Source organism: Corvus cornix, chromosome 19 (genome assembly GCF_000738735.6).
Source record: "Corvus cornix cornix isolate S_Up_H32 chromosome 19, ASM73873v5, whole genome shotgun sequence".
Taxonomy (NCBI): Eukaryota; Metazoa; Chordata; class Aves; order Passeriformes; family Corvidae; genus Corvus; species Corvus cornix.
Window position 1 is genome coordinate 260,475 of NC_046348.1, and position 25,923 is coordinate 286,397.

General features: G+C 54.0%; 3 protein-coding genes across 3 annotated transcripts in view; 2 read left to right on the plus strand and 1 right to left on the minus strand.

Annotated features, from left to right (window-relative positions):
• The window catches only part of HIP1 (huntingtin interacting protein 1), a 44,126-nt gene extending 36,773 nt beyond the window's left edge, over window positions 1–7,353 (minus strand). The window contains exon 1 of the mRNA XM_039562878.1: window positions 7,209–7,353. Within this exon, the coding sequence (XP_039418812.1) occupies window positions 7,209–7,325 (117 nt within the window). The 5' untranslated portion in view covers window positions 7,326–7,353. The remainder of the gene's footprint in view (window positions 1–7,208) is intronic.
• A 9,167-nt stretch (window positions 7,354–16,520) lies between these two features.
• On the plus strand, window positions 16,521–18,929 carry LOC104695786 (C-C motif chemokine 5-like). Its single transcript, XM_010409796.4, has 3 exons — window positions 16,521–17,722; window positions 17,993–18,107; window positions 18,582–18,929. Exons 1-3 carry the CDS (start codon window positions 17,650–17,652, stop codon window positions 18,679–18,681), a joined length of 288 nt encoding a protein of 95 aa, XP_010408098.3. The 5' UTR covers window positions 16,521–17,649; the 3' UTR covers window positions 18,682–18,929.
• Window positions 18,930–19,408: 479 nt separating this feature from the next.
• LOC104695808 (E3 ubiquitin-protein ligase TRIM39) lies at window positions 19,409–25,071 on the plus strand. The gene is made up of 6 exons (XM_039562881.1): window positions 19,409–20,081; window positions 20,708–20,803; window positions 22,613–22,843; window positions 22,947–22,969; window positions 23,507–23,619; window positions 24,120–25,071. The coding sequence occupies exons 1-6, from the start codon at window positions 19,644–19,646 to the stop codon at window positions 24,689–24,691; spliced, it is 1,473 nt and encodes a 490-aa protein (XP_039418815.1). The 5' UTR covers window positions 19,409–19,643; the 3' UTR covers window positions 24,692–25,071.
• The last annotated feature ends 852 nt before the right edge of the window (window positions 25,072–25,923 follow it).

Here is a 25,923-nt window from a genome sequence, read left to right on the forward strand (position 1 = left end):
CTCAGCGTTCTCGAGAGAGCCTGTGGCATCGCGTTTTATTTGAATTAGCAGATACTAGTTGGAAAATAGTTTTTTCCAGTCTTTGTGTTCACATGGAAGTGAACAAGAATTCAGGGTTTTGTAAGTGCAAATTGTGTTGCAAGGTGCTTGTGCCAGAACCTCAGGGACACCCAGGAATTGTCCCTTCTCCTTCTGAGAGCCCAGAAGACAGGGGATGCATCAGTGGGGAGACCTCAGCAGTCATGGCCCACTGGGACTCCTAAAGAGCACAAGGAAAGCTTGAACTCACATAGCACAAATACCGGACTGCTTTGGGTTGGAAGGGACCTTAAAGATCACCCAGTTCTACCCCCTGCCATGGGCAGGGACACCTTCCACTAGAGGAAGACCGGGCTGCTCCAAGCCCCATGCAACCTGGCCTTGGCCACTTCCAGGGATGGGGCAGCCACAGCTTCTCTGGGCGACCTATGCCAGGGCCTCCCCACCCTTACAGCCAAGAATTCTTCCCAGCATCTCATTATCTATCCACTCTCTGTTGATCTGAAGCCATTCCCCCTTGTCCTGTCACTCCAGCCCCTTGTTCCAAGTCCCTCTCCAGCTCTCCTGGAGACCCTTTAGGCACTGGAGGAGCTCTAAGGTCTCCCCAGAGCCTTCTCTTCTCCACATGAACACCCTCAGGTATCTCAGCCTGTCTCCAGAGCAGAGGGGCTCCAGGCCCCAGCACATCTTTGCGGCCTCCTCTGGACTCGCTCCAACAGCTCCACTTCTATTCCTGGAAGTGTCCGAGGCCAGGCTGGACAGGACTTGGAGCAGCCTGGTCTAGTGAAGGTGTCCCTGCCCATGGCAGGAGGTGGAACAAGGTGAGCTTTAAAGGTGCCTTCTGACCCAACCCCCTCGGTGAGTCCATAATAAACTATTCAATGTCTGTGTATGCATTTGATAAAATAATTCACTTTTCTCCTGTGGACTGGGATCATTTACCCTGCCCTGTGATTAGCCCAGAACAGCACACAATGTATAATTAGTCCAGCCGTGGGCTGGACTCACACATCCGGGCTAAAACACCGGCTGTACTGCCTGTTGCTGCTGTCACCCGGGGAACAGGCTGTCCCCAGGAAGTTTTATTTGGTGACTGTGCAAAATAAATCAGCCAAGCTGGTGGCAGGGATGAGGGCCAGGATCCAGCCCTTCCTCCAGCCCTCATGCTGCTGCATGACCCCCAGCTGCTGACGCTCTGTCCCAGGTTCAGAGGGTGCAGAGCCAGCAGCAGGCGATGGGATGAGGGTGGGGACAGAATCCAGGTGCTGGGGTTTGTGCTGCAGTGTCATGTGCTGGACGGTGCTGGAGCAGGCGATGCTTATCCTGGCCCCATGTCACATATATGGGATGATGCAATGGGCTGCAATGGGCACCTTCTCCCCATCCTTGGATTCTCAGTCTTCCAGCCAAAATTGGCCCTTCTGCAGCTCCAGCCCCTGTCCAGAAGTTTTTTCTTCTGGGAGAGCAAGGCTGGGATGAGTCACCCCCTCCTCATGACAGGTGCCCACATCCTATATGCCCTTCCCCACTGTTTTCCCTGGACTCGGGTCATAGCCAGTGGCAGCAGAGGGGACCACACTCAGTCCAGAGTCCTCTGATAGGAAATTGAGTAAAAACCCTGCCTTCCTGGCTGTTTCTCCTCAGCTCTGCAGATGGATGGAGTTAACTGGATAAGAGCCCCCCTGCACCCCTCAGGACATCCTTGGTGGGAAAGTACATGCTGAGCGAGAGGCAAAGGGGTTTTTGGGGCAGCAACATCCCCCAGCATCCCTGTCTTCCCACTTGGCCTCTGGTGTAATTCAGGGCAAGGTTCCCCCCTTGTCACTTGGTGGTCCAAAACCATCATGTTTTCCCAGCTGCAGAAGCTCCTGGACTTGGTGGCAGTACTTTCAGCACTAAATCCATTCATCCTCCTGAGGCTCAGCTGCTTCTGGAGTCCATCCCCACATTAAAAAACTCAGATATTTCTGCATCTAAAATAGATACTTCTATATCTAAAAAAACCTCCTAAACCCCTCCATCCCTGCGTGCACTGATGAGAAAAGCAGCCCCATATCTGGTACAAGACAAACTATTTTCTTTCCCTGGGGATGGAAATAAGTTTCTAAGAGGGACTCGCTGAAAAGAGAGGAGATGACTCATTACTTCACTGCTAAAGCTGTATTCAATCCCCAGCACCTCTAGTTCCCAGTAAAAGCCAGGAGACCGAAAGCATGGGGGTTTCACACAGCACAAAACCCAGGAGTTCCTTTTCCTGGAGATGAAAGGGCCATGAATTAATCCCCTCTATCACCTACTCCCCCAGGATGGGCTCAGCTGCCTTGAGCCCTCGCTCCCCACAGCCAGGAGCTATTTTTTCCTGTTCTTGATAGTGTCAATATGTTTCTTTAAATATCTTTTTGGAGAGGCTGTATATATATAGCCCCACTCTGGTGCTTTGAAAGGAGCCTCATTTCCTGTGTAAGAACTGAAGTTCTTGGCAAAGCTGCTGGTGGCTGCAGCATCTGAACCACAAAAATTGTTTTTTTCAGTAGTAAAATGGTATTTCCTCTGCAACTGTGAGTCGGACCAAGCTGGGTCTGGTCTGAAACCAGCTGGGCTGCTGTGTCTGGGAGATACAGATTCACAATTATAAAAATGATGGGAGAAAAGGATTATTTGCATTAATGGGGCTGTGATGGTGCCCAGAGGTGGCATAGCCCATGGCAGGGACTGGATGGGCACAAAGCTGCTTTTAACCTGCATTTGACTGTGAAAAAGTTTGGTTCACACATCAAAAGGATTTATTAACTGATACTGGGGGAGAAAAAAAAAATCCATTTAATTTGCACCTGATACTTTTTCTCCTTCTTTTGCACCATCTCTCTGCACCTGGTTTTGGAGAAGGCTCCTCCAGCAGCAAGGCAGGAAGCAAAACAGCTTTGCAGCCCCTGAGGGATGGCTCGTGGATACTCAGGACCTTAAAACCTTCCTGAAGAGATGTGGCATCAGCTGCATTCAGAGTTCTGCATCTCCTGACATGAAAATGCCACACTTTCTCACTGGGAAACCCTTAGCAGGAGGGTCTGACATCCCCAACACTACCCTGGGGACTCTGATGGCAGTAGTGGAGATGCAGCCAGGTCAGCAATCACCTTCTGCTGCAAACACGTCTTTCCAGGGTCATTTCTGAGTCATAAATTGCTTTTATTGCTGCACACAGTGCTAAGGACCCAACGTGTAAATGCGCCAGAGGTAGTGGCAGCTGTGGGCAGGCCAAGTGGTCCCTGTTTCCCTTTGCTACTCCATGACTTTCCCAGAAAAAAACTGCCGCCAAAGAACCTAAAATGCAAGTTTTTTAGGTTTTCTGCAGGAATTTCAAAGAAGTGTCTCCTCTCAACCCTCACCCTTGTCAGGATGGATCACCCTTGGAATTGTCCCTATGCCACAGGGACCATGCTGGGCATGCAGCCACATCTGCTGGCATAAAGCCCCAGCAGCCATGAGCTCTGGGGAACAAACATGGAATTTCTGTAGCTCCTCCACAGCCCCAGACACTGTCTCCAGCTCATGTCCTCATCCCTGGGACACAGCACCAGCTCAGGACAAGGCAGCCTGCAGTGGTGTGGGACATGATGGCTCATGGTGGAGCACAGCCGGGCACTGGAGCAGTGCTCAGGATGGGAGACACAAGAGAGTTACTTGGTGACTGTGCAGCCCAGGAGATGACATGCCACCACAACATGCCGCTTCCCTTCCACCAAAACCCACAGGGCAGGGACAAGGACTGAAGCTCAGGGCACATCCTGCTGCAACTTCAAGGGCACTTCCCTCAATTTTGATGTCCGAGCATTTTTGCCCCTCTCCAGTGATGGGTTTACAAAAAGAAGGAAAGGGTTGGTGCAGGAAGAGCTGAGCTGTGTCAGGAAGGAGATCTCCTCCAGCCTTCCAGGAGTCAGATGCTGCTTTGCTTGGGAATGTCACGCACCACCTCTGGGAGTCTGCAGCTGCACCCGCACTGATGCCCTGCTGGCCATATCCCTGCTGGGAATGAAGGGAAATATCCCACAGCAGTCCAAAACATGAGTGAAGGAGCAGGAGAGCCTGGGACATCACCCTTGGAGCATCATCCCTGCCCCGCCGAAGTCCTGTGTCCTTCCAACTCTGTTTTCACCCTCAGTGCTTTGGCTCATCCAGTTGATGAATATCCAGTCTTTGCCAACCAGCCAAGCACAGAAGAAATTTACCTCCTTGGCTCCATCATGGCACAAGGATGTCTGCTGTGGACAACTACAGTGTGGAAGGAGGAAGAAGGAGGGAAGATCCCAAGCACCAACCTAAACAAAGAAGACCTTCCCTGCAGAGCTCCAGCACCAGGACATGCCCCTCAATCCAACCAGGAGAACTTGGAGGGGATGCAAACATCAGACACCATATGAAATACAAACATTTGTCTTAAAATACGGCAGAATTTTCACTTTTTTTCTCCTCGCTTGGTGACCTTTGCTGTGCCCAAAGATTTGTGCTGAGGTTGAGGTGATGAGTGGTGGTGAATCACCGTGTGAAACACCAGCAAAGGGGGCACATTTGCAACACTCATACTCCCACAGCAGGGCTGCACCCAGCTCATCCCAACGGCAGCAGAACTGCAGGATTTGGTGTCCCTGTTGCTCAACTTCCCATGAAAACGATCAGCATTTTCAGGAAAGGAAAAGAGGAGCCCTTGGCTGTGTCTTGTTCTCCCTGAGCTGCTTGTGCCCAGCAGGCAGCAAGGACAGCATGAAAGGAACACCGTGCCTGGGCATGTCCTCAGGTTTCCCATATTTGCATTCCCAGGAAAATTGAGATACTTGAACAACTGTAGGAGCAGAAGAGAGGCTACCAGGAAATTTATTCCTGTTTGTCTCCAAGCCAATAGATGGATGTTGTCAGGGCAGAGTCATTGTGCAATGTAATGACCACCGTGGAAGCGTCCCACCGCCATGGAACCATTCCATCACCAGTTTACCACCACCATGGAAGTATCCCACCACCACAGGAGCATCCCACCACCATGAGAACATCCCACCACCAGACCTCCCCACTACTAGGGTGTCCCACCACCACCACAGCTTTGTAGGGTGCTCTTGTTCTTCCAAACTAAGCTCAGACCACAGAAATTGGGTGGTGTCAACCCAAGCAGGTGTTCCTCAGGCTCCCCAAAGGCCCATTTGGACACACTTTCTGCCTGTTTGGGCTCTTTTAGCCCAAAATAGGCTTTGCGGTGTATGTTCTGCTGCCCTGAGACAAGGAGATTTGGAGGGGAGGAGGGAAGGAGTCTGTACATGCTGAAACACAGGTAGACTTTTCATTTTAAAGCCATTTAACAGATGAAACTTCTCTTAAAAGAAGTCACTTTCAAAAAGAAAAAACCGCAAACACACAAAGTTTCTCTAAAAAAAACCTCAGAAAGAAGAAGTTGGACAAAAACTGGATAACCAAGACCCAAGGGGTGCCTGGCAAGTTCTCTAAACTAAGAGAGAGAATTATGCAAAAAAAAAAAAGGAGGGGGGAAATAAAAAAATGAGTGAAAAAGGGAATTGCATGGAGCTGAAGCACAGAAGAAGGAAAAGCCAGGCAGAGCCATGCTGTGTCATTAGTCTGGAAATCAGATGAGGAAGATGAAATCCAGCTTGCAGGGATGGAGGGAGTGTGTGCTGCTCCACTGCCCTCTCCACTCAGCCCCTCCCGGAAAAGCACGAGTGTCAGGGGGAGCCCGTGAGAGCTCCAGGCATCCCATGGGGCTGTTGCTGACACAAGGAGATGGCAGGTTCCAGGAGCAAACCGGTCCCAGTCCTACCTCTAGCACTATGAATAAATAATTGATGTCTGAGGTAACCTGAGCGGGAAGGTGAGCAGAGCCCTGCACATGATCCTGCATCCAACCTCACATCCTGGTGGGTTTTCTTCCTGCAAAATCTCCTCAGACCTGATCCTTGGTGTTAATTTCCATCCTTAAGCCATCTCCCATGTGTTTTTCCTACTCTGGTCTCATCCAAGTCTGCTCCCACTGGACCAACTTCTACCCTGCTTCTGCCTCAGTTTCCCTTCCTCTCTCGCAGAAGGTCTGGACAGCTCTGCCTCACTGGTACTTTCCATCCCTGGACATGGAGCAGGGGCCAAGCTGTCCCCAGCTCTCCCTGCTGCCATCCCTCCCTCTTCACCCTCCCCATGCCTTGTCCAGGCATATCTCCAGCTGCTCCAAGCACATCCTTTCCTCAAATGACCAGCTTTTTCCACCAAAGCACCCCTGCTGCTCCTCCAGCTTGGTTGCCACCTTCTCTCTGTGCAGGACATCAATCCATCACCTAATAACACCTGAGTGAAGGGCTCCATCCGGATATTCTGGATGCTGCTGAGGAGCAAATTCTGTCTGCTTTTCAACATGTCGGTGCCTCTTTCCAGGAGCCATCCACAGAGACAGACCCTGTCCCCTGCCCTGTCCACACCTGGTGTCCCTGAGGGACAGAGGAGCAGAACCCAGTGGGGTGACTGACTCCACTGGCCAAAGAGTCCCTCCATGTACCCTCCAGCCAGCGGAGACACAGGCAATGTGTGCCCAGGGTGGTTCCAAGGACAGGGTGGCACTGTCCTGGGCAAGATGCCCGGTTGTGGCTGGGCTTGGAGACCCGGCAGCCCAGGCCAACGGGTGAGTGTGCCCTGGCCCCACTGGTGGGGAGGCCAGGCTGAGCAGCTGGGCTGGGGCACCCCGGGTGCCGCTGCACCCTGATGTCCCCGGGCTTTCCTCCAGGGCCGCGCTCAGCCCCAGCCAGGGGGCCCGGGGGTCCCCATCCCTGTCCCCGCTGGCGACCCGCTGGCTGGGTGGGGCCAGCGCCGTCAATCCCCACCTCCCTGGGGCAGCCCCGCCCGCTGGCGCCAGCCCAGCTCGCCCAGGCCGGCCCAGCCAACTCCGCCCCTCGTGCCAACCCCAACCTGCAGGGCAACCGAGCTGTGCCCGCCCCCGGCACAGCCCCGCCCCGGCTCACCTGGCTGAGCCCGCCCGCTCGGCACAGCCCCGCCCCGCCGTGCCCACTCCAGGTACCTGTCGGGCCGCTCCCATCGCACCCCGCCCCAGCCCGGCCCCGCCCCGGCAGCTGGCACCTTCCCTTCCTCGCCCTTCGCATCCCCGCCCCGCCCTGTTCCGCCCGCACCTGGGCGCGCTCGAAGCTTTCCCGCTCCGCTTCCAGGCCGCCGCCGCCCGCTCGCCGGCTCAGCACCTTGGGCAGCGGGTTGGACACCTGCTTCATAGTGCTGCTCACGCGGTCCATGGCCGCCCCGGGCCCGCCGCCGCCCCGGCCCCGCCGCCCCGGCCCCGCCGCCCCGCTCAGCGGCGCCGCCGCACGGGCCCCGCGCCATTGGCCTGCCCACCTGCCACTCACACCCCGCGGGCACCGCCTTTACCCCGCAGCTCCGCCCACCGCCCCGGCTTCTCGCTCTCATTGGCTCCCGGCAATGCCACTGGGGAGGAGCGGCCGGGAGGCCCAGCCCCTGTGCGGCAGCTGCCAAGCGCATTGGTTCGGCTGAACGTCACTCAACATTGGCTCCCGCCCCCCAAGAGTCCCCAAGCGCTGTGGCCGCGCCTTCGCGCCGTTCCCTGCTGTAATTGGCCCACGGCCCTGCCGCTCACACTGCGGTGCCCCGCCCTGCCCCTCACGGGCGCGGGGCGCGGCGCCCCCTGCCGGTACCGGGGACTCCGCCGATGCCGGGCCCGCGCGGGGATCGGGCCGCGCTCGGGCCTCCCCGGGAAGGGCTCGGCCGTGTACGGGGCGCCGCCGGGGCGTCCACCGGGCCCGGGGGCTCGGGGAGCCGCTGTCGAACGGCTCCGAGCCGCGGCTGAACCATCCGTGCCCGCACGCCTCGGGGGTCCTTAACAGGCCGTGCGTGTTGCCTGCGAGGCTGCGGCCCCTTAGCCGGGCCCAGGGTGTGACCAAGGGGGTGACACGGCACCAATGCCCCCTCTCTGGCTACCCGTGTCAGGCCCAGCCCGGCCCCTCTCGGCGCTGACCGCCCTTGTCAGCCTGTGCTTGGCGCACCGGGTGGTGCAGGGCTCCCCAGCCCTGCCTGGGGCCGGGGATGGGGAAGCGGCTCCGCCGTCCGTCAGCGGGAGCAGGGCCCCCGGCAGCCTGCGGGACTTGAGTGGGGCTTTTCCTTTGTGGGATCCAGGCTGTGGGTGGGAGCTCTGGAGGGGGTGCTGCAGGCACAGCTGGCAGAGCCCAACAAGAAGGGTGTAGCATTGGCAGAGGGGCAAAGTGTGGTTACAGGTGTCTGAAAAAGAAGAGAGGTGAGAGAAGGATTTTGCTTCCCCTGAGCAGCTGGACTGTACTTTGGCATAATCTGATCCAAGCCTATGTCTTGGTGGTCTCATCACTCATCAGAGGTTTGTGTAGGGTTAGACTGGATACTGGGAAGGAGTTTTTTGGCAGTAAAGGTGGTCGAAGCCATGGCACAGGTTGCCCAGAGGAGCTGTGGCTGCTCCATCCCTGGAAGTTATCCAGGCCAGATTGGATGGAGCTTGGAGCAACCTGTTCTAGTGGAAGGTGTCCCTGCCCATGGCAGGGGGTGGAACAGGATTGTTGGAAATGATACAACTTCTAAAATTTTTAACTAACTTTAGTCAGAGGCTTTGTTCGTCTTTGCCCAGGGGGAAGGGAATGGAAGTTTCTTTTCGAGAGACTGTTCCCTGGGCAAGGCCCGATGAACTTAACATCTCAATGGACTGGGAGCTGCCAGAGGATGCACAAGAGATAAGCGACCATTAACGAACACCAATGCCCGAACATCCTTCCTGGTGTGTGTGTCGGAGACACCTGGTCTAGGAAAAGATCATAAGAGAATGAATAAAGAGGACCTGATTAGCATTGAAGTCAAAGGGATCAATAACAAATAGGAAACCAAATGCTAAGAACCACTTGAGACCAAAAAACATTGAACTAATGAATTTCTCTGGGTTTTGACTGTGTAAGTATGTGAAAAATCTAGGAGAGAGACACCTGTGATGGAATGATTTTCCTTGCACAATCCAGCCAATGTGTGGATAAAATGATTTCTGTTGCACATCCTGGCCAGAACAACATCCTGGCCAGAATAAAGTAATGCTTGAATTCTCTAACACTAAAAAATGTTGGAAAGGTGTTGTTTTTCCCAGTTTTGGTGATAGGATGAACTTTAAGGTCTCTTCCAACCCAAACCATTCTGGGATTCCTCAACATGGTGAATTGCTGACTCCTTTAATTTTGACCAGGAATATCATCCCATTCCAGAGGCAAATTTCTCACTTGGAACATTTCTGCAAAACTGGGAGAAATTACTTTTTTTGTGAAGGGACTGAAAACTGAATCCCCAGAGATGGCAAATGGGCTGTGCTAGGGTCATACCAGCTGGGTTCCTGCATCCTTAAAAGCAGATCATAGCAAATCAGTGACTTTGCTCCAGGTGGGGAGGAACTGTGCGAAACACTGCTGTGGTGATGGGGCAATCTGGGAACAGCTGTGTAGGATGTGAGCTGTCAGGAGCTCTTGTGTAAGCAATTCTTCCAGCATATCTCTCTTTTGTGGCTTATTTTTCAGCTGAAATAATTGCCACACCAGGACCCTCCTGGAGCTGCCCAGCAGGGTATGTGGCAGGCTGCTTGCATCATAGGCCTTCCCAGTCCCCGTGCATTGGGTATCAAATCCCAGCTGATGGGAAATGGCCTGCACGGAGCAGCGAGGCCATTCCTCCCACTGGGGCTTGTCTCAACTGCCTGTCTGCATTCTCCTTAATGTACTTTCTGGAAACCTGCCTCCTTCCTTGGGGCTGCTCCCAGGGGAGGTTTAATGGGTTTGATTCATCCACTATTGCAACAAGGTGATTAATAATTGAAGAAATTATGTCATTGCTGAGTAGAGATGGAGGAAAGGAAGAGCAAAGGAGGGCACTGGACAAAGGACAGTGGTATCCTTGTGATCTGGACCTGTCCCACTCTCCACCTGGCTCAGAACATTCTGCTTCCAGAGAGCATGGCAAGGGACCACAAGGCTGAGGTCTGGTGTAGCTGCTCCCTCCTGCTGAACAGCAGGGTCACAGCCTTTTCTTCCCTGGCCAGGGCTCAGTGCCCACTCTGGGACCTGGGCAGGAGCAGAGGAAGGTGCTTGGATGTGGGACAAACCAGGCTGTTTCTACTGGCTGCTCCTGCCTCCTCCAGGAAGGGACTGTAACAGGATGGAACTGGGATCCAACCCATAGGCTGCTGGTCAGACCACCCTGGGCTGGCTCAGTCCACACAGCATCCCTGCTGAAATGTGCTGTGGTGCTCTGCAGGGATTTGAGGGGCTCCTTTCCAGTGGGAAAGTGTGCCTTGTTTTCAGGTAGCTGAGAGGGAAAGGCACAGAGCTGTTCCTGTGGAGTGTCTGTTCCTCTGCCTCCAGTTCCATGGGGAGATGATAGGGAAGGGCTGGAAGTGAGCAGGGTGGAGGTAGAGCAGATTGGGCATTGCTCTTCCTCCCCAGCAGGTCCTTTTTGGGATCCGTGGCTGGGGTTCGCCTGCTCCAGTGCTCTGTCCTGACTCCTGTCCAAGACGCTGGACTGAAGGGTGATGGCAGAACCCCTCATGAGGGTGTCTGGCCTGTGTAGGGACAGACATTGTCTGGGCATGTAGAGGACAATGTGTGCCCTCTCTTTTTTCCTGCTCAGCAGAGTGTGGTACCCATCAAGCACTGCTCAGGTCAGGCAGGTGGGACTGGAGCTCCTTCCCCTCTTGCAGGGCTCCATACGGCAGTTCCCTCTTCCTGCACCATGCCCAGAGGCTCCTATCCACAGGACCCTTAAAGGGCATCTGCTCCCATTCTGTCAGGACAGCCTTAACCCAAAGGGGAAGGACAAGTGGCAGGAGAGGGGCCAGAAGGGACTGCAGGGGCTGTGGGCCCTGCCTGGGGCTCAGGGATGCTCTTTTCCCAGGGGCTGGGAGCTAGAGTCTCCTTTTCCAATCCCCTCCCCAGCCAGAGCTGCAGAGTCCCAGGGTGCTGTTGTAGCACTCATGATCCTCCCATGGCCTGGCCTGGGCTCAGGGAGAGCACAGATCGCCCTTGTTTCAGCAGAAAACAGAATCACAGAGCTCCAACAGTCCTTCCTCTGTTATCCTGCTGGCTGTGCTGGAGTGGGCAGGCACAGGGCTCTCTGCTAAGATCCTGCTCTTTCCCCCTTGGAGGTGAGAAAAATCCCCTTGGAGGTGAGAAAAATCCCCTTCAGTAGTGCCTTCACACATTCCAAGGCACGCCATCCTGATACCACCTGAGCAGATGAGCCATCCCTGGGGGGCATATCTGGAAAGGGCAGTGGCCATTTCAAGCCTTCCATAAACCCAATCCTGCAGCCCCAGATGCAGCCCTGCCCTGGTGATGGGGTTATTTGCTCAGACTGTGGGATAAAAACAACTTCTGAGCCAAAGTGGCCACCTGGAGAGGGCAGGGTAGTGGTCCAAACCCAGCAGAAGGGTCCCTGGGGAGCAAAGATTGTGCCAGGAGGAGCAGGCATGGGGGCATGGGGAGGTTGTTCATTTTTTGATCCCATGTTTTGAATGCTTTGGGCAAACCAGATGCTGCTGCTGAGTCTTTGCTTATGCTCCCAAAGAGACCCTGGGCTGCTATATGGGGCAGGGACAGTCCTGGTGCAGGACCTGGGAGAGCATTGGAGGCAGAGCAGCCTGGGATTGGGAGAAGGTCTTGGAGAGGACTGCTTGGCTAAGGCACTTGAGGTCCATGGGGCCCTCACCTCTGTGCTATCTAGGAGGAGGTCTCCTACTTGCCCAGGTGTTACAAGGAGGGCTGTAACCCCAAAACATCATCTGCTGTGTTTTCTGCATGGAAGCCTCAGCAACTGCCTCTGCTTGCCCAAGAATTCAAAAGCAAAGCTGAACAGGTTTCCAGAGCAAAGACCTGAACAGGAGAAGACCTGAACTCCACAGGGATGCTGGGCTGCAGGGGCAGCTGCCTAGGTGAGAAACCGGCTCATGAGAGGACCTGGAGGTGGGAAGTGTTTTTGCCACTTGCTGGAGAGCTTCCCTTTGGCATGGCCAGCAGGTCCAGCTGGAGCACCCACCGAGCCCAGGTCTCTTCCAAGGCAAGGCATGGCAAACTTGGTTTCACAGAATCAATTGGTTGGAAAAGACCTCTGAGATCATCAAGTCCAACCTGTGACTGATCACCACCCTGTCAATTAGACCACGGCACTAAGTGTCACATCCAGTCTCTCCTTAAACACCTTCAGGGATGGTGACTCCACCACCTCCCTGGGCAGCCCATTCCAATGTCTGATCACCCTTTCTGTGAAGAAATTCTTCCTAGTTCTTCCTTTATTTCTGTGTTGTGAGCTTTGGCTGCCAGAGCGGGATCACGGAGGAAAGGATTTCTGTGTGGGACTTGGGTGTCCTACTGTGTAGCTGGGTGTAGGAGCCCTGTGCTGGCTGCAGAGCCGTGTTGGGAGAGCACAAGGCAGGCGCTGCAGCAGGGCATGGGCATGGATCTGGAGAGCCAGTATATCCCTGTCTTCCCTTTGTGATATGGGAAACGTTCTGGCTCTCTACAACTCCCTGGCAGGAGGGTGGAGCCAGGTGGGGGTCGGGCTCTGCTCCTAGGGAACAAGTGATAGGACAAGGGGAAACGGCCTCAAGTTGAATCAAGGGAGGTTCAGGTTGGATATTAGGGAAAATTTCTTCACTGAAAGAGTGGTCAAGCATTGGAACAGGCTGCCCAGGGCAGTGGTGGAGTCACCATCCCTGGAGGGCTTTAACAGAAATAGAGATGTGATGCTTAGGGCCATGGTTAGTGGTGGCCTTGGCCGTGCTGTACTCAATGATGTTGGAGGTCTTTTCCAACCCGAATGACTCCATGATTTCTATGATTTCCATGATCCAACATGCACCAGTGCTCTTGTCGAACGTTGCTTTCAGGATTCCTGCAACTCCATGGCCTGACTTGCAGAGGTCCCCTGTACCTCCAGCTGACAACAACAGGCGGCAGAGTGTGCAAGGACAACGCAGCCGTCACGCTGGTGCTTGGCAGGCTCAGGTCCTGCCCATCTCAAACCCAACACTAAATGGTTTTATTTTCCTGTCTCTGAACCGTGGCTAAACCTGTCACGCTGTGCTGCAGCTGCTGGACAAGCCCTGCTCAGCTCCAGGCCAGTGGCTGCTCAGTACTGAGTGCAACACTGGGGAAACAAAGTTGTCATGTGGCAGAGGCATCATTTGGCTGTCCTGGGAAGTACCATCACGTTTCTGTGAGGGCCACATCCCAACATGGCATCCAGCCACCTCCTGCTCCTTAGACTCTTGGTCCCGAAGTGAAGTTTTTATAGGTGCCCCAAATTTGTCTTGGAAAATTGCGAGAACTGCAGCAATGTATTTCTGCCTTGCTGTTTGCTTAGAAACTGTTGGTGTCTTTCTGCTGACATTTACCAAAAATATTTATCTGGAGGCACATCCTGATGTATAGATTTCAGTGCAGGGATTTCAATGCAATTTCACAAGCTACTCTGTAGCCCTGATGGTCCTGTTGGACCAGTTGTCCTGGGGAATCAAAGATGAACAGTCCCGGAGGATGTAGACTAAGGATCCATCTAGACCAGCCTTGATACCTCCAGATGTGGCCACAGCAGACCCCTTGAAGAAACAGACCAATATTTGTACTGCCACCCTGGAGTGCACTTCCAGCCCCCAACCATTCTCATTTTCCAAATCTTCTCAAGCTTATCGGTCTGAAATCCAAGCTCGGACTCAAGGAAATTTCCTTGTGCTCACCATGTCCCTTGGCAAGGAGCTCCTCATGTGAAGAGCTGCCTCCCTCTGTTACTTTTGAACCTACCTCTTGCCTGCTCCATTGAATGATCTGTAGTTCCTGCTCTGGGACAGACAGTGACTATTCACTTTGTCCCTCTTTTTAGGCCACTTATCATCTTGCAGACTTCAATTCCCATGTGGAAAGTCTCAAGTCTTCTTGAAAATACTTCTTCTCATCTGAGATCTTGCTTGGAGTTGCACCACCCCAGGATCTCTGGCCCCAGTCATTTTCTTTCTGTTTCCAACTGATTTGCTCACAGTTAAACTCCGTTTCCCACATTAGTGATCCGGCAGCTCCCAGGAGGACTGCGGTAATGTGATCCCCCAGACATGACTCCAGCCCAGGAGGTGGTGTGGTGGAGGCTGCCCTCAGGGCTGAGCAGAGGCTTCCTCCCACATCCCCAAACTGTCCTGGTGATGGATCCAAAGACATCGTGTGTGGTCTCTATAGCTGAAACACACCATAAGGCAGAGGTTTTACAGACTCCATAAATAGCCACTATTTAGGATGTATAATATGGAGGAGGTTTTAGAAATCAAAATATTTAGAGATTTGCATTATTTGTCTTGGCAGGAAGGAGCAGCCAAGACTGAAATACAGAATCTTTAAGGAAGGAACAGAGTTGAGGAAAACAGTGAATAGGGGAAATAACAGAGGTGTTGAAACCTCCAAGAATTCCTTTGGGATGAATAAAAGCAGGAAACACAGCACGGTGTATCTGAAAGGAGGGAGAATTCATTGACAATGTTGAGGTACATTTATATTCCTGCTATAAAATACTGATTTTTCAAAACAAATCTTGACATTTTGATCAAACCTGCAATTGAATGTTGTGGAACATCCAGAACACTCAACTAAAGCTGCTCTGAGCTGGGCTGTGTTGGTGTGAGCCATCAGTGAGCAGGCTCCAGCTCATTCCCCAGTCTGTTCTCCTCCTCTCAGTTTTATTCTGGTCCTTGTGCGGAGATGTGTCAGAGCAGTGTAGGGTTGGTCCGAATGAAAATTTGGGCAAGTTTGTTTCTGCATATGCTGGTAGAAATGGAAGGAGTAGGGGATGGAAGGAGTAGATGTTTGTGGCACCTGATCTTGGAGGGCTTTTCCAACCTTAATTATTCAGTGGTTCTGTGATTCTGTGACTCACACTTGAGCAGTTTATTAACATTGCTCAGAGAAGACTGTGACAGGTTCAGAGATTGCCACTGATAATAACCGACTGCAAAAATATTGGAGTCTCCTGACCTCCCTCCCCACTTCAGCTATATTTATATTATTTTCTTGGGAAACAGTAAAGTTACAGTTGATATCATTTACAGTTTAGGTGGAGTTTGAGTGACTTTAGCTATTAGCATATGAAGAAGTGTGAAAAGTAATATGTATTTCTGAGTTGAGCAAAGTTCAGCTTTCGATTTCCATCTAGATCATTCCTTTGGCTCAGTTCCCATTAGCTGCATTGTTTGCCTGTCCACGACACTGCTGTGTCACTCCATCCTTTGTTTTATATTTGCTTTGATTTCAACAGAGAATGACTGCAGTGCCTCCGTGCTGCTCCATCCTTTGTTCCATGTTTCCCTTGGAATGGCACGCCAAGCTCCATCAGCATTCCTGCTCCTAAGGTGTGCAGGCGGTTTGTCCCTGTCCTTGCACTCCTTCTTGCTGAGCTTTGGGTTTCGGTCCCCTCACACCTTCCTTGTCCCACTGTGTGCAGTGTTGGGGGGGAGTGGATCCAGGGTGGTGGTAGGACCTCATGCCCTTGGAGGTGCCAGGTTTCATCCCAGTATCTAAATGGGCTCTGGAACACAGGACAAGGCAGATCATGGAGCAGGAAGGATCCTACAGGAATCCTGAGCTCCTCAGCTATTTGGAGCAGGGTATTCCGAGTCCTCTTCACAAGTAAAACCTCAGCCTTGATTCTGGCTGTCTCAACTGACTCTCTGGGAGTTTAACCTTTTAGCAGGAGCTGGGATAGAAGCGAGCCAATACATGGGGAAAGAGCTTCAGAGAGGGCATGGATGTGCCAAGGCTAAGCTGGGGACTGGGCTGTGATGGCAACAGAGAATCCATGGGCTGTATGGAGCCTGCCTGACTGCTGTGGGAAGGGGCAGGTATGTCTCTGCTAAGGAAATGTCTTTTCAGAAACCCAGCAACATGCCCTGTGCTCCCAGGGCTCTGTGGGCAGACCCTCCTCCGCTGCCCACTCCCCAGGTTTGTACCTCCCTGGCACCAAGGCACCACGTGTGGTCTCACCCAGGCTCAGTTTTGCTCATGCTTAGTAACAGAGTGTTGTAGTGAGAGAAAAAGCTCTGTGTAAAACAAACCCCACCACGGCACCAGCCTGCACCCTCTAATGAGTCTGGCTCATTTTTCCATGGAGTTCAGTCTCCTAAGATGTGCTGATTATTGATCACATGCCCTGGAGCACTTGGGAGCCCCAGGCCTGGAATCCACCCTTCTTAATTTCCCTATCTTAATTTCACCTATCTTAATTTCCCTTTGAGTTCCTCCTCTGGGTTCCTCCAAGAAGCCCCACTTTGGTTGGGGAATTCTATTTTGTGATCATCCTCCTCCAGAGAGGAGCAAGACCCCTTTTGTTACTGGACCATCAGGAAAGGCAGCCTGCTCCTCTGGCTTTCCCACTGTGGCTGTGTTTGTCCTGCACCCAGACACATTTCCTAGCACCACGGAGACCTCGCTCTTCCTCCACTCTCCTGAGGCTCTGTCCACAGACCTTTGCCTGGAAAACAGCAGAGCCCTTCTGGAGGGATGTAACATTTCCCACAGTTTTTCTGACAGTGCAGACACCATTCTTGTCCTAAGCAATATGAGCTAAATCAGCCAATCTTTTCTCTGTGTGTGTTTGGCAGCTGGGACAATGACAGAGCAGTGTCAAGAGGGTGCTAGTGCTACACTGCTGGAACCAGATAATCATCTGAGTCAGCTTTGCTGTGCCAACATGGTCATGAGCTCCTAAAGTTCTCTGTAGGCATCAATGGCTGATTCCCATGTCCATGAAGAACTGAGTCCTATTTTAGCTGTCACTGGTATTTGGGAAGCTGTGATGTAACAGAACCAATTCCCTAAAGACTTGCTGGAAGGGATGCTCAAGCACAGAAGAGGAGCCCAGGTCTGGAATGGCACCATGCTCCGCCCTCTGCTCTGTACATTTATGCACCGATGGCCTTTGGCGTCCCACGGAGGAAGCCCCCACTGCAAGTGGGACCCAGCACGGCTGGGTGGGCACATGGGTGGCCAGCCCGACTCACAGATTTTCCCTGCTCCAGTTGCTGTGGCAGAGGTGAGATCTCCTGTTTGTCCATGATGCAGATGTTCTGGGAAACACAAGTGTGTGACAACCATGGTCGTCCTCCATCCATTGCTGTGACTTCTAGGCAAGTGGTCAACCTAATGATCTTCTGAATCGCTCATTCTGGGTTTTCTGCAGAGTCCTTAGGTCAGGGGAAAGAAAATGACAAGCCACGTCCTGTTCTCTGTCCTCTCATGGTATCATATCATTCATGGTATTGAACCCGGTGCCATATCAGGACACTGCTCTCATCGGGGCTCTGGACGGTTTCCTCTGCAGGGCTGTGTGGTATCCTTGACACTGCACTTTTTCCATTGTGTCACAGCTTTCAGCAATGTTTCCATCATGTCTCCATCCTTGGTTGCTCTCTCCCTCTATAAAGAGGGCTGAACCCAGGGATCCCACACTAGGCACCGCAAGGGACACTCTGCAACAGTCCTGCCTGACTCCTACAATTCATCTCCACCCACCAGGACCATGAAGACCTTCACAACAGCCCTTGCTGTACTTTTTGTGGCTGTCTTCTGCTACCAGGCTGCCTCTTCTCCAAGTGAGTCCAATCTCTCCTCTCCGAGGAGCTCTCTCCTCTTTCTATCTGTTGCATAAGGTCTAGTAATGCTTGGCAGCTCTCTCTCCCCAGCATCTGCTGCGGGAAAGGAGAGGCCTGTCTTACCTTGGCTCCCTGAGGGGAAGGTGGCTGTGGTGGGAGGCCACTCTGGAAGCAGCACTTCCTCCAATGGGGATCTTCTCATCTTCTGACCCTATTTCTCCCCACTGGCACTTTTCCTGATCTGGTGTAATCAGAAAACTTCTCTTCCAGTTTCTCTCAACTTTTATGGTCCCTGCTGTGTTGAGTACATCACCAGACCATTGCCCTTGAGCCTTGTGGTGAAGTATGAGCACACAGGCAGACACTGCTCCCCACCAGCTGTGATGTGAGTAGATCTCCTGCCCTGTTTCTGGGGACCCTGCTTGTCCTGACAGTGTCAGGGAACCCCACATCACACCTCATCCGGACAAGGAAAAGCACTGGACAGGGCTGTCCCGTGTGAGGAGAACAGCCTGGGAACATATCACAGGACAAGCCCACATCCCAGGCAGCCAGTTTGTGGACCTCCCTATTAGATTTGAGCCAAAAGAGCTTTTGCTGGTCACGCCCCTCACCCCAGATAGTGGGACCCAGGCAGCACGGTGTCCCAGCTGTAGAGATGCTGGGGACAAAGTGGCTTAAGTGACAGAGAGCAGGATAGCTCTAATGACATAGACCCACCCCCACTCCATTTTCCTAGGGCTGTTTTGCAGCCTGTAGAGCTGTCTGGCAGGGTTCACTGGTGGTGTGGAGCAGGTGGTCCCACTCTCCTCTCTGTCTTCCTTTCCCTCTCCTTTCCTCACTGGATTTCCTTTTCCAGATTTACCACTGTCAAGAACAAGCTGGTCTGTGCCAACCTGAATGACAAGTGGGTCCAGGACATCATGAATCAATTAAAGGACAATGAGCACAGTGGATGAGCAATACCCTGCTCTCTCCAAGCATCACTTCTGCAAGGACCTGCTCTCATGGACACCTCTGAGACATATTCCATTTTCTCATTGCCTGGGAATTTGGCAGGGTATTCAACTCAGTGTTTAGCTCTTTTATTTAGGATTATGCAAAGGTAGTCTTAATTTATTTGGCATTTTCAGTGAAGCCCTTCATTCTCCTTTGTACTGAATGTGTTAAAGTTATTGTTGTATAATAAAAAGGAGCAAACCCTGCAGCTTCTCCCAGTGGTTCTTGGGATGCTCCGCAGAGACTGGGGTGCGTACCAGCGGCTGGGAGGGGATCAGGGCTGACACTCGAGTGTCTGTGAGTGATGGGGCGACTCCTGGCTGTCCCCCAGCCCCTGTGTGCATGCATAGGAGAGCATTTCTCATCCTGCCTGTCCCTCCTGCCTCCTGCCCCGGCACATTCCCAAGTTCTCAGCTCTCTGCAGTGAGTGGGTGTCCCGGGGGATGTTTTGGCACAACTGTTGGTGTGGTGAGGGGTCCCCGACCTCGACCAGCACCTTTGGGCAGCAGGCAGGTGCCACAGGGGCTCCACGGGCTGCTGGCTCAGCCAACGCCAGACCCGACCCCATCTCCACCACCGTCCTGGCCCGGGGTTACCTCTGGGCGCGGGTTATTTCTGGTGCTTCCTAATCTGTCCCGCTCGACCCGCGGGCTTTTTTCTGGCTTTGCCCCGCCGGGCTGGAGGCAGTCCCAGCCCTTGGAGCTGGCTGCAGCTGTCCCGGCCGGTGCCAGCTCCTCCCCCGCCAGCACGGAAGCTCCGTGGCCGGTGCTACCCGGCAGCAAGGCCGGCTCGTCCTCCAGGCTTTCATGGCACTGCCGCCCCTTCCTCGCCGTGGGGCTGTGCCAGCCGTGCCTGCCTGCGAGTCCGCCTTTGCTGGTTGACGAGGGGCGAGGGCAGTGCCCGTCGAGAGCACCGGGCCCCCATGGCGCTGGCAGGTGCCCTGGAGCGGCTGCAGGAGGAGGCCATCTGCCCCATCTGCCTGGAGTACATGAGCGAGCCGGTCAGCATCGACTGCGGGCACAACTTCTGCCGGGGCTGCATCGCCAAACACTGCCAGGACAAGGGGCTCTGGGCCGACGGGCCCTTCTCCTGCCCGCAGTGCCGGGCCTCCTGCCACCGCAGCGGCTTCCGACCCAACAGGCAGCTGGCCAACATCGTGGAGAGCATCCGCCAGCTGGGGCTGCGGGGCGGCCTGGGGCCCGAGCTGGAGCCGGGCACCCCCCTGTGCCCCCAGCACGACGAGCGCCTGAAGCTGTTCTGCGAGGAGGACGAGGAGCCCATCTGCGTGGTGTGCCGGGAGTCCCTGCAGCACCGCCCGCACACCGTCTACCCCATCGAGGAGGCGGCGCACGTGTACAAGGTAGGGCACGGTGGCGCACCGGGGGTCCCCGTCCTGCCCCGAGGCACTCTGGCACGGGGGCGTGCGGCCACCGGGACCCCAGCATGCCCAGTGGCACCGCTGGCAGAGCAGAGAAGGGGTGGCACAGACGGTGACGCCCCCCCAGCCGCCCTCGCTGCAGGGATAAGGCTGAACCCGCCTTGTCTCCCAAATTGTCGATGGACCCAGGCTCACCCTGTCCATCCAGTTCAGGGAGGCAGCCTGGCTCCCTGCCCATTCACAACCCCTGGAGAAGCTGAGCCGCTGGGTCCCTGAGGACGTTTTGCCTCGGTGGAGGGATGCTGGCACCCAAACCCCACATCCCAGCAGTGATCCTGGAAGTACCACCATCCACCCTTCATCCCAGCGTTGAAGGAGGGCTGTCACTTTGCACTCCAGAACCTTAATAGTGAGGAAAAACATAGGGTAGACCTGAGGAGCACGGGGAGGGTTAATGCTGCGAGCAGAATGAAGAGCGCAGCTGCTTGGTTCGGGTGCCAGTGCTGGCACCGCCTGGCACCGGGTCACTGTCTCCCCCCAGGCAGAGGGGACCCAGCCAACCTGCAGTGCTGGGTGGGGTGAGCTGAGCCCATTTTTCCTCTTCCCAGGTCAAACTCCAGAAATCCCTGGAGAATCTTTCAAAGGAAGTGGAGGAGGTGAAGAAGCGTGAGTCAGCAGAAAGGATGAAAACCCAGGAGTGCAAGGCAGGTGCCTGTCTTAATTCTTAAAGAATGAGCTTCAGAGATATCAGGATTTTTAAAAAAACACCCTGAATGGTCTTGTCTGGGAACACAGATTTGTCATAGTCTCCAGGCTTGGACATGTCCCCGTGTCCTGCTGTCACATGTAGGAGCAATGCTGGAAGCCAGGCTCAGTAACTATGTGTGGCTCCATAAAAAGGTTTGCAAGGAGCAGCATGCCAGATTCCCTGGAATCATGAGGACTTTGTGCTGGTTAAACAAGGAGACATGGGCTATTTTTTATTGCCCTTTGTTTTACAACATGTGCTTGAGTTCCAAGTCAGGCATGAGCTGTGTGGTGAGCTCTGCTCCACAACAACAGGAACCAGAAGTGTTTTCATAAGAAAAAAAAAAAGCTGAATTACTGCACCTCTGCCCGACTCCAGACAGTTCTGGGAAGAGCAGATGCCAGCAAACAGCTGCGTTTCAAGTCCCTTGGGGTGAAAGCTGGAAAGTGAAAGTTACTGTAGAAAAGGAAATTAAACTGCTGGATGAGTTATCCAGCCCTGAATGTGAGCTGATGGTTAATCAGCTCTGGCAGGGAAAACAGGCTTCTCTGAACTCCCCTAGTTTTTGCTCAGCTCTCTTGCCTGTGGCAGTCCAGGCAAGTGGTGTTGGGTTTTGAGGAAGTCCCTGTGAGCCCTCTGTCCCCCCTGGGGCTGGGATGGGGCTGGGGATAGAGACTGTGAGAGCTGTGTCACTGTCCCCCCATCTGCCTGAGTCAAGGCTCAGGGCCGTGGCTCAGCTGCCTCCAGCTTCCTCTGGTTGTGCTTTTAGAGCAAAAAGAGCAAGAAGTCCCTTGTGGATAGTGGGGGGAAGAGGCTATTCTGGCTTATCAAGTCTTCATGACTCAGATCCAAGGAGTGATGTACTTGGATGGAAAAAAAATGAAGTTCAATTTCCTGTCCTTCATCTTCTTTGTTCTGAGGTTTCCTGGCCCAAGCTCACCGCAGCGTGTCTTTCTGCAGCTCCAGGTTTCCAGCTAGTTTTTAGGGCTGAGGTGAAAAGCCCTAAAGCACTGGCAGAGCCTGCCTATTGCTGGCTCTTCACCTTATAGTGAGACCCAGGGAGCCCTCCACAGCCCTTGGCCTTCTTTACATGGCAGAGAGAGGAGAAGAGGGAACTGTTTTAAACTAAAAGAGGAGAGATTTGGATTAGAGATAAGGAAGAATTTCCTCCCTGTGAGGGTGGTGAGGCCCTGGCACAGGTTGTCCAGAGAAGCTGTGGCTGCCCCATCCCTACAAGTGTCCAGGGCCAGGTTGGATGAGGCTTGGAGCAGCCTGATCTAGTGGAAGGTGTCCCTGCCCATGGCAGGGGTGGAAGCAGATGGTCTTTAAGGTCCCTTCCAACTGAAACCACTCCATGATTTTATGGTTTTTCCACCTCTTGCCCTTTACTGGGGTTTTTCCCAGCATTTTCCATCTGCACAAGCAGTGAATTAGCCTGGATTTGGCTGGAGGTATGAGTTGTAATAAAAACCTACCCCGACACCTGAGGTCACTTCCTTGCAGCCCAACACACCCCAGACATCTGGGGTCCAGCTGAGCAGAAATGCCCTAGGCAAAGTCCTGCTGCTGGTAAACTGAGGATGTGAAGCAGGAACTCCAGTGAGGTGGAAGCACAAGTTTGCCTCCAGCTGGTTTTTAAATTCATGCACTTATCACAAAAATGCAGTGTTTTCCCAGGGCCTGATGCTGGGCATGGATGCTGGAGCATCCGGCTCTGTCTCGGCTGCCTGGGTAATGTTCACCCCACAAATCTTCTTATCCCAAGGAGACAGTGAAGAAAAAGCGGGAGAGGATTGTAAGTGAGTTTGGGAAGCTGCATCGGCTGCTGGCTGATGAGGAGAAGCTCCTGCTCCAGAAGCTGGAGGAGGAAGAGAAGCAGATTCTGCTGCTGATCAATGAAAACCTGGCCAGGCTGGTGGAGGAGAAGTGCTTGCTGGAGGAGCTGATCCTGGAGATAAAGGAGAAGAGCCAGCAGCCAGCTGATGGGCTGCTCAAGGTCAGGCTTTGCCACCAGCACCACTAACTCAGCCCCAGTGCCTTTGTCACCTGGGTGGGTGCTTGGCCCAGACAAACCTAGAATCATTTTTGTTATCTTCTAGGACATGAAAAGCATCCTGAGCAGGTGGGTGATTTTTGCTGGTAGGTGCCTTGATTACTCCTGGCAGGTACCCATGGTTATTTCTGGCAGGCACCATGGCTGTTCCTCCTACTGTCCTCCAGGCTGCCTCCAGGCTCTGAGGCAGATGTTTGTTCCATCCCGTCCTCCCTGCCCAGCATCTGCTTTGGTCCTCCTGGGATAGACACAGGAGGGACAGAGACAATCCCTCAGAGGATCCATCCTCTTTCACAAGGGACTCAGAGCCAAGGTCTTGCCTGGCTTGTGACATGAGAGATGTGTCCCCTCCTAAGGGATGTGCTGCCCAGTGGCTTTGCTCCTTCCTTCCCCAGGCCTGGTACTCCTGCTCCCTGTATTGTTTAACTCTGATCTCACTTGGGTTGCCAATATGCGAGTAATTATCCCTAGTGCTCTTCCCAGCCAGAGCTCCAGGGAGGCGATGGATCTATGGAGCCAACAAAAGGGCATTAACTCCACTCCCCAGAAGAGAGGGGCCATGGTGCAGGCTCTGGATACAGCCCATGGACATCCCTCTCTTCTCAGGTGTGAAGGGGTAAAGTTCCAATCCCCCCAGGCTGTGTCTGTGACCCTGAAGGAAAACTACAGCATTCCTGAGCGCTGCCTGGGTATGAGGGACATGCTGAAGAAGTTCAAAGGTAAGGGGGCTGCTTTTGTGCCAGCTCCTGGCACATTTGGGCTCTGGTTTCCCCCAGTACCCTGGGGCACAGGGAGGTTTTTCCAACAAGCTTTGTCCAGCTGCTCCCAGTTTGTGCACAGGCTGGTTTCATGGTGGGAAGACCTTTGTTGTGGTCTTGGATGGATTGTGAGGGGACCCTGAAGCCCAGGATGTCCCTCAGGGGTTTCAAGCACCGTGTTGTCCATGACCTTTTGCTTTCAGTGTTGGCTCTTTCTGAAGCTGCCCTCATTCTGCCCTGGCTCTGCAGCTGGACACCAAATATTTTGATGTGGCTGATTTTCTATATTGCACTTCCCCACTGCCAGGCAGCACTGGGAGCTGTGAAGAACCACGAGCAAATAATGGTGGGAGGCAGGATGGTTTGGGAGAGCCCAGCATCCAGGTCACAGGCACCTGCTTGTGTCCGTGCCTGCAGATGCCTGAAGCCTTGTCCATCCTTCCACCCTTCTCTCTCTCCAGTGGACGTGATTCTGGACCCAGAGACGGCGCACCCAGACCTCACTGTGTCCGAGGACCTCAAGAGTGTCCGGCGCGGGAGCAAGAAGCTGCTTCTGTCCCTCTTTGACAACCCCAAGAGATTTGGCACCACCCCGGTGGTGCTGGGCCGCCCGGGCTTCTCCTCGGGCCGCCACTACTGGGAGGTGCAGGTGGGAGACAAGCCCGAGTGGGGCCTGGGGCTGTGCCGGGAGGCTGCTGGCCGCAAAGGCACTGTCCTCTTCTCCCCCAACAATGGCTACTGGGTGCTGCGGCTGCAAAACGGGGGTACCTACGAGGCTCTGACCGTCCCTGTGTCCCCCCTGACCCTGAGTGTGAGACCCCGGCGCGTCGGGATCTTCCTGGACTACGAGGCGGGAGAAGTCTCCTTCTACAGCGTAAGCGACCGCTCCCACATTTACACCTTCACTGACAAGTTCTCGGGCAATCTCCGGCCTCTCTTTTTCCTGGGTGCCTTTTTGGGGGGCAGAAATGCAGAACCCTTGGTGATCTCCTGGGTCAGGGACCCCCAGGGGACTGGATGCATCATCCTGTGACAGTGGCTGCCCTGGTTTGTCACTGGTGGGCAGAGACCTGGGAGCCCAACCAGCTTCTCCCTGTGAGTGGGGCAGCACTAGGGAAACACCTCAGTGCCTTGGTGAGTGTCCTGGCAGGATTCTCACATGGTCCTGGCTGCTGGGGTGACCTGCCACGTGTGATAACCACCACGTGCCACATGTTGGGAAGGCACTTTGCAGCAGGGATGTGCCATAACCCTCTGTGCCACTGACGGGGACAGGGGAGTCCCCTGGTCACTGATGCCCTGATGCTCATCTCACAGGCTGCTGGGGAAGGGTATGTGCTCAACCTGCCGTGTAGTGCTGACTTTGGTGTGAATTGTGCTGGAATAAGGCAATAAAGGCTTGATTTGGGGAGCCTTGTGTTGTTAATGGTGTGCATTTGTGGTGCTGCTACTCCAAAACATCTCAGAAGGCAAAGGGTGCTGCTGGACCTGGTCCTCTCCAGCCCAGAGAGGGTCCTTGAGAGATCCCACTGTGCTGTCCATGGGACACAGCAGCACCCTCCAGGCAGGGATTTGGGAGTGGCAGCTGCCTGTATGGTGGCTTCACTCCAGCCTTGTGGTGCTGGGGCCTGGGGTGAAGAGAGAGGACGTCTCTGTGGGAGTGGGTGTTCCCTGGACTGCTCTCTCTGGTGCCCTGGTCAGAAGATCAGGTCTGGCAGCTCCAGCCCCTCCACCCCCCTTCAAAACCCCGTGGGTGGGAAACCTCCAAGAGTGGGGAACTGCCCTCCACAGGGCATGGGTACTTCAGGGCTGCAAGGGAAACCAGGGAAAGAAAAATAGCCCAGACTCTGTCTCCAAAGTTCACCTTTGGTCTCTCCATCCCCTGAGACATCCCTTCTCCTCCAGGCTGTCTTGCTGCCCCAAGGCTCTTGCCTTGAGCGGGCTGCCAGTGTGTCACTGGAGGAAAAACTCATCTGAACCTCAGTGGGGCCATGGTCCCTTTGCACAGGATCAGGAGGCAGGAGACACTGCCCTGGGGGGCCACCAGCCCTGGAATACCAGCTGGAGTGGCTGTGCATCATGTCTTTCAGACAGAAATCAAGAAGCTGCTCAATTTGAAGTCTGATTCAATTCAAATAAAATGAGATTTGGTAAAACACAGTCTGAAATGCTCAGCACAGTTTATCGGAGTCCTGGACTGGTTTGGGTTGGAAGGGACCTCAGAGCTCATCTCATTCCACCCCTGCCATGGGCAGGGACACCTTC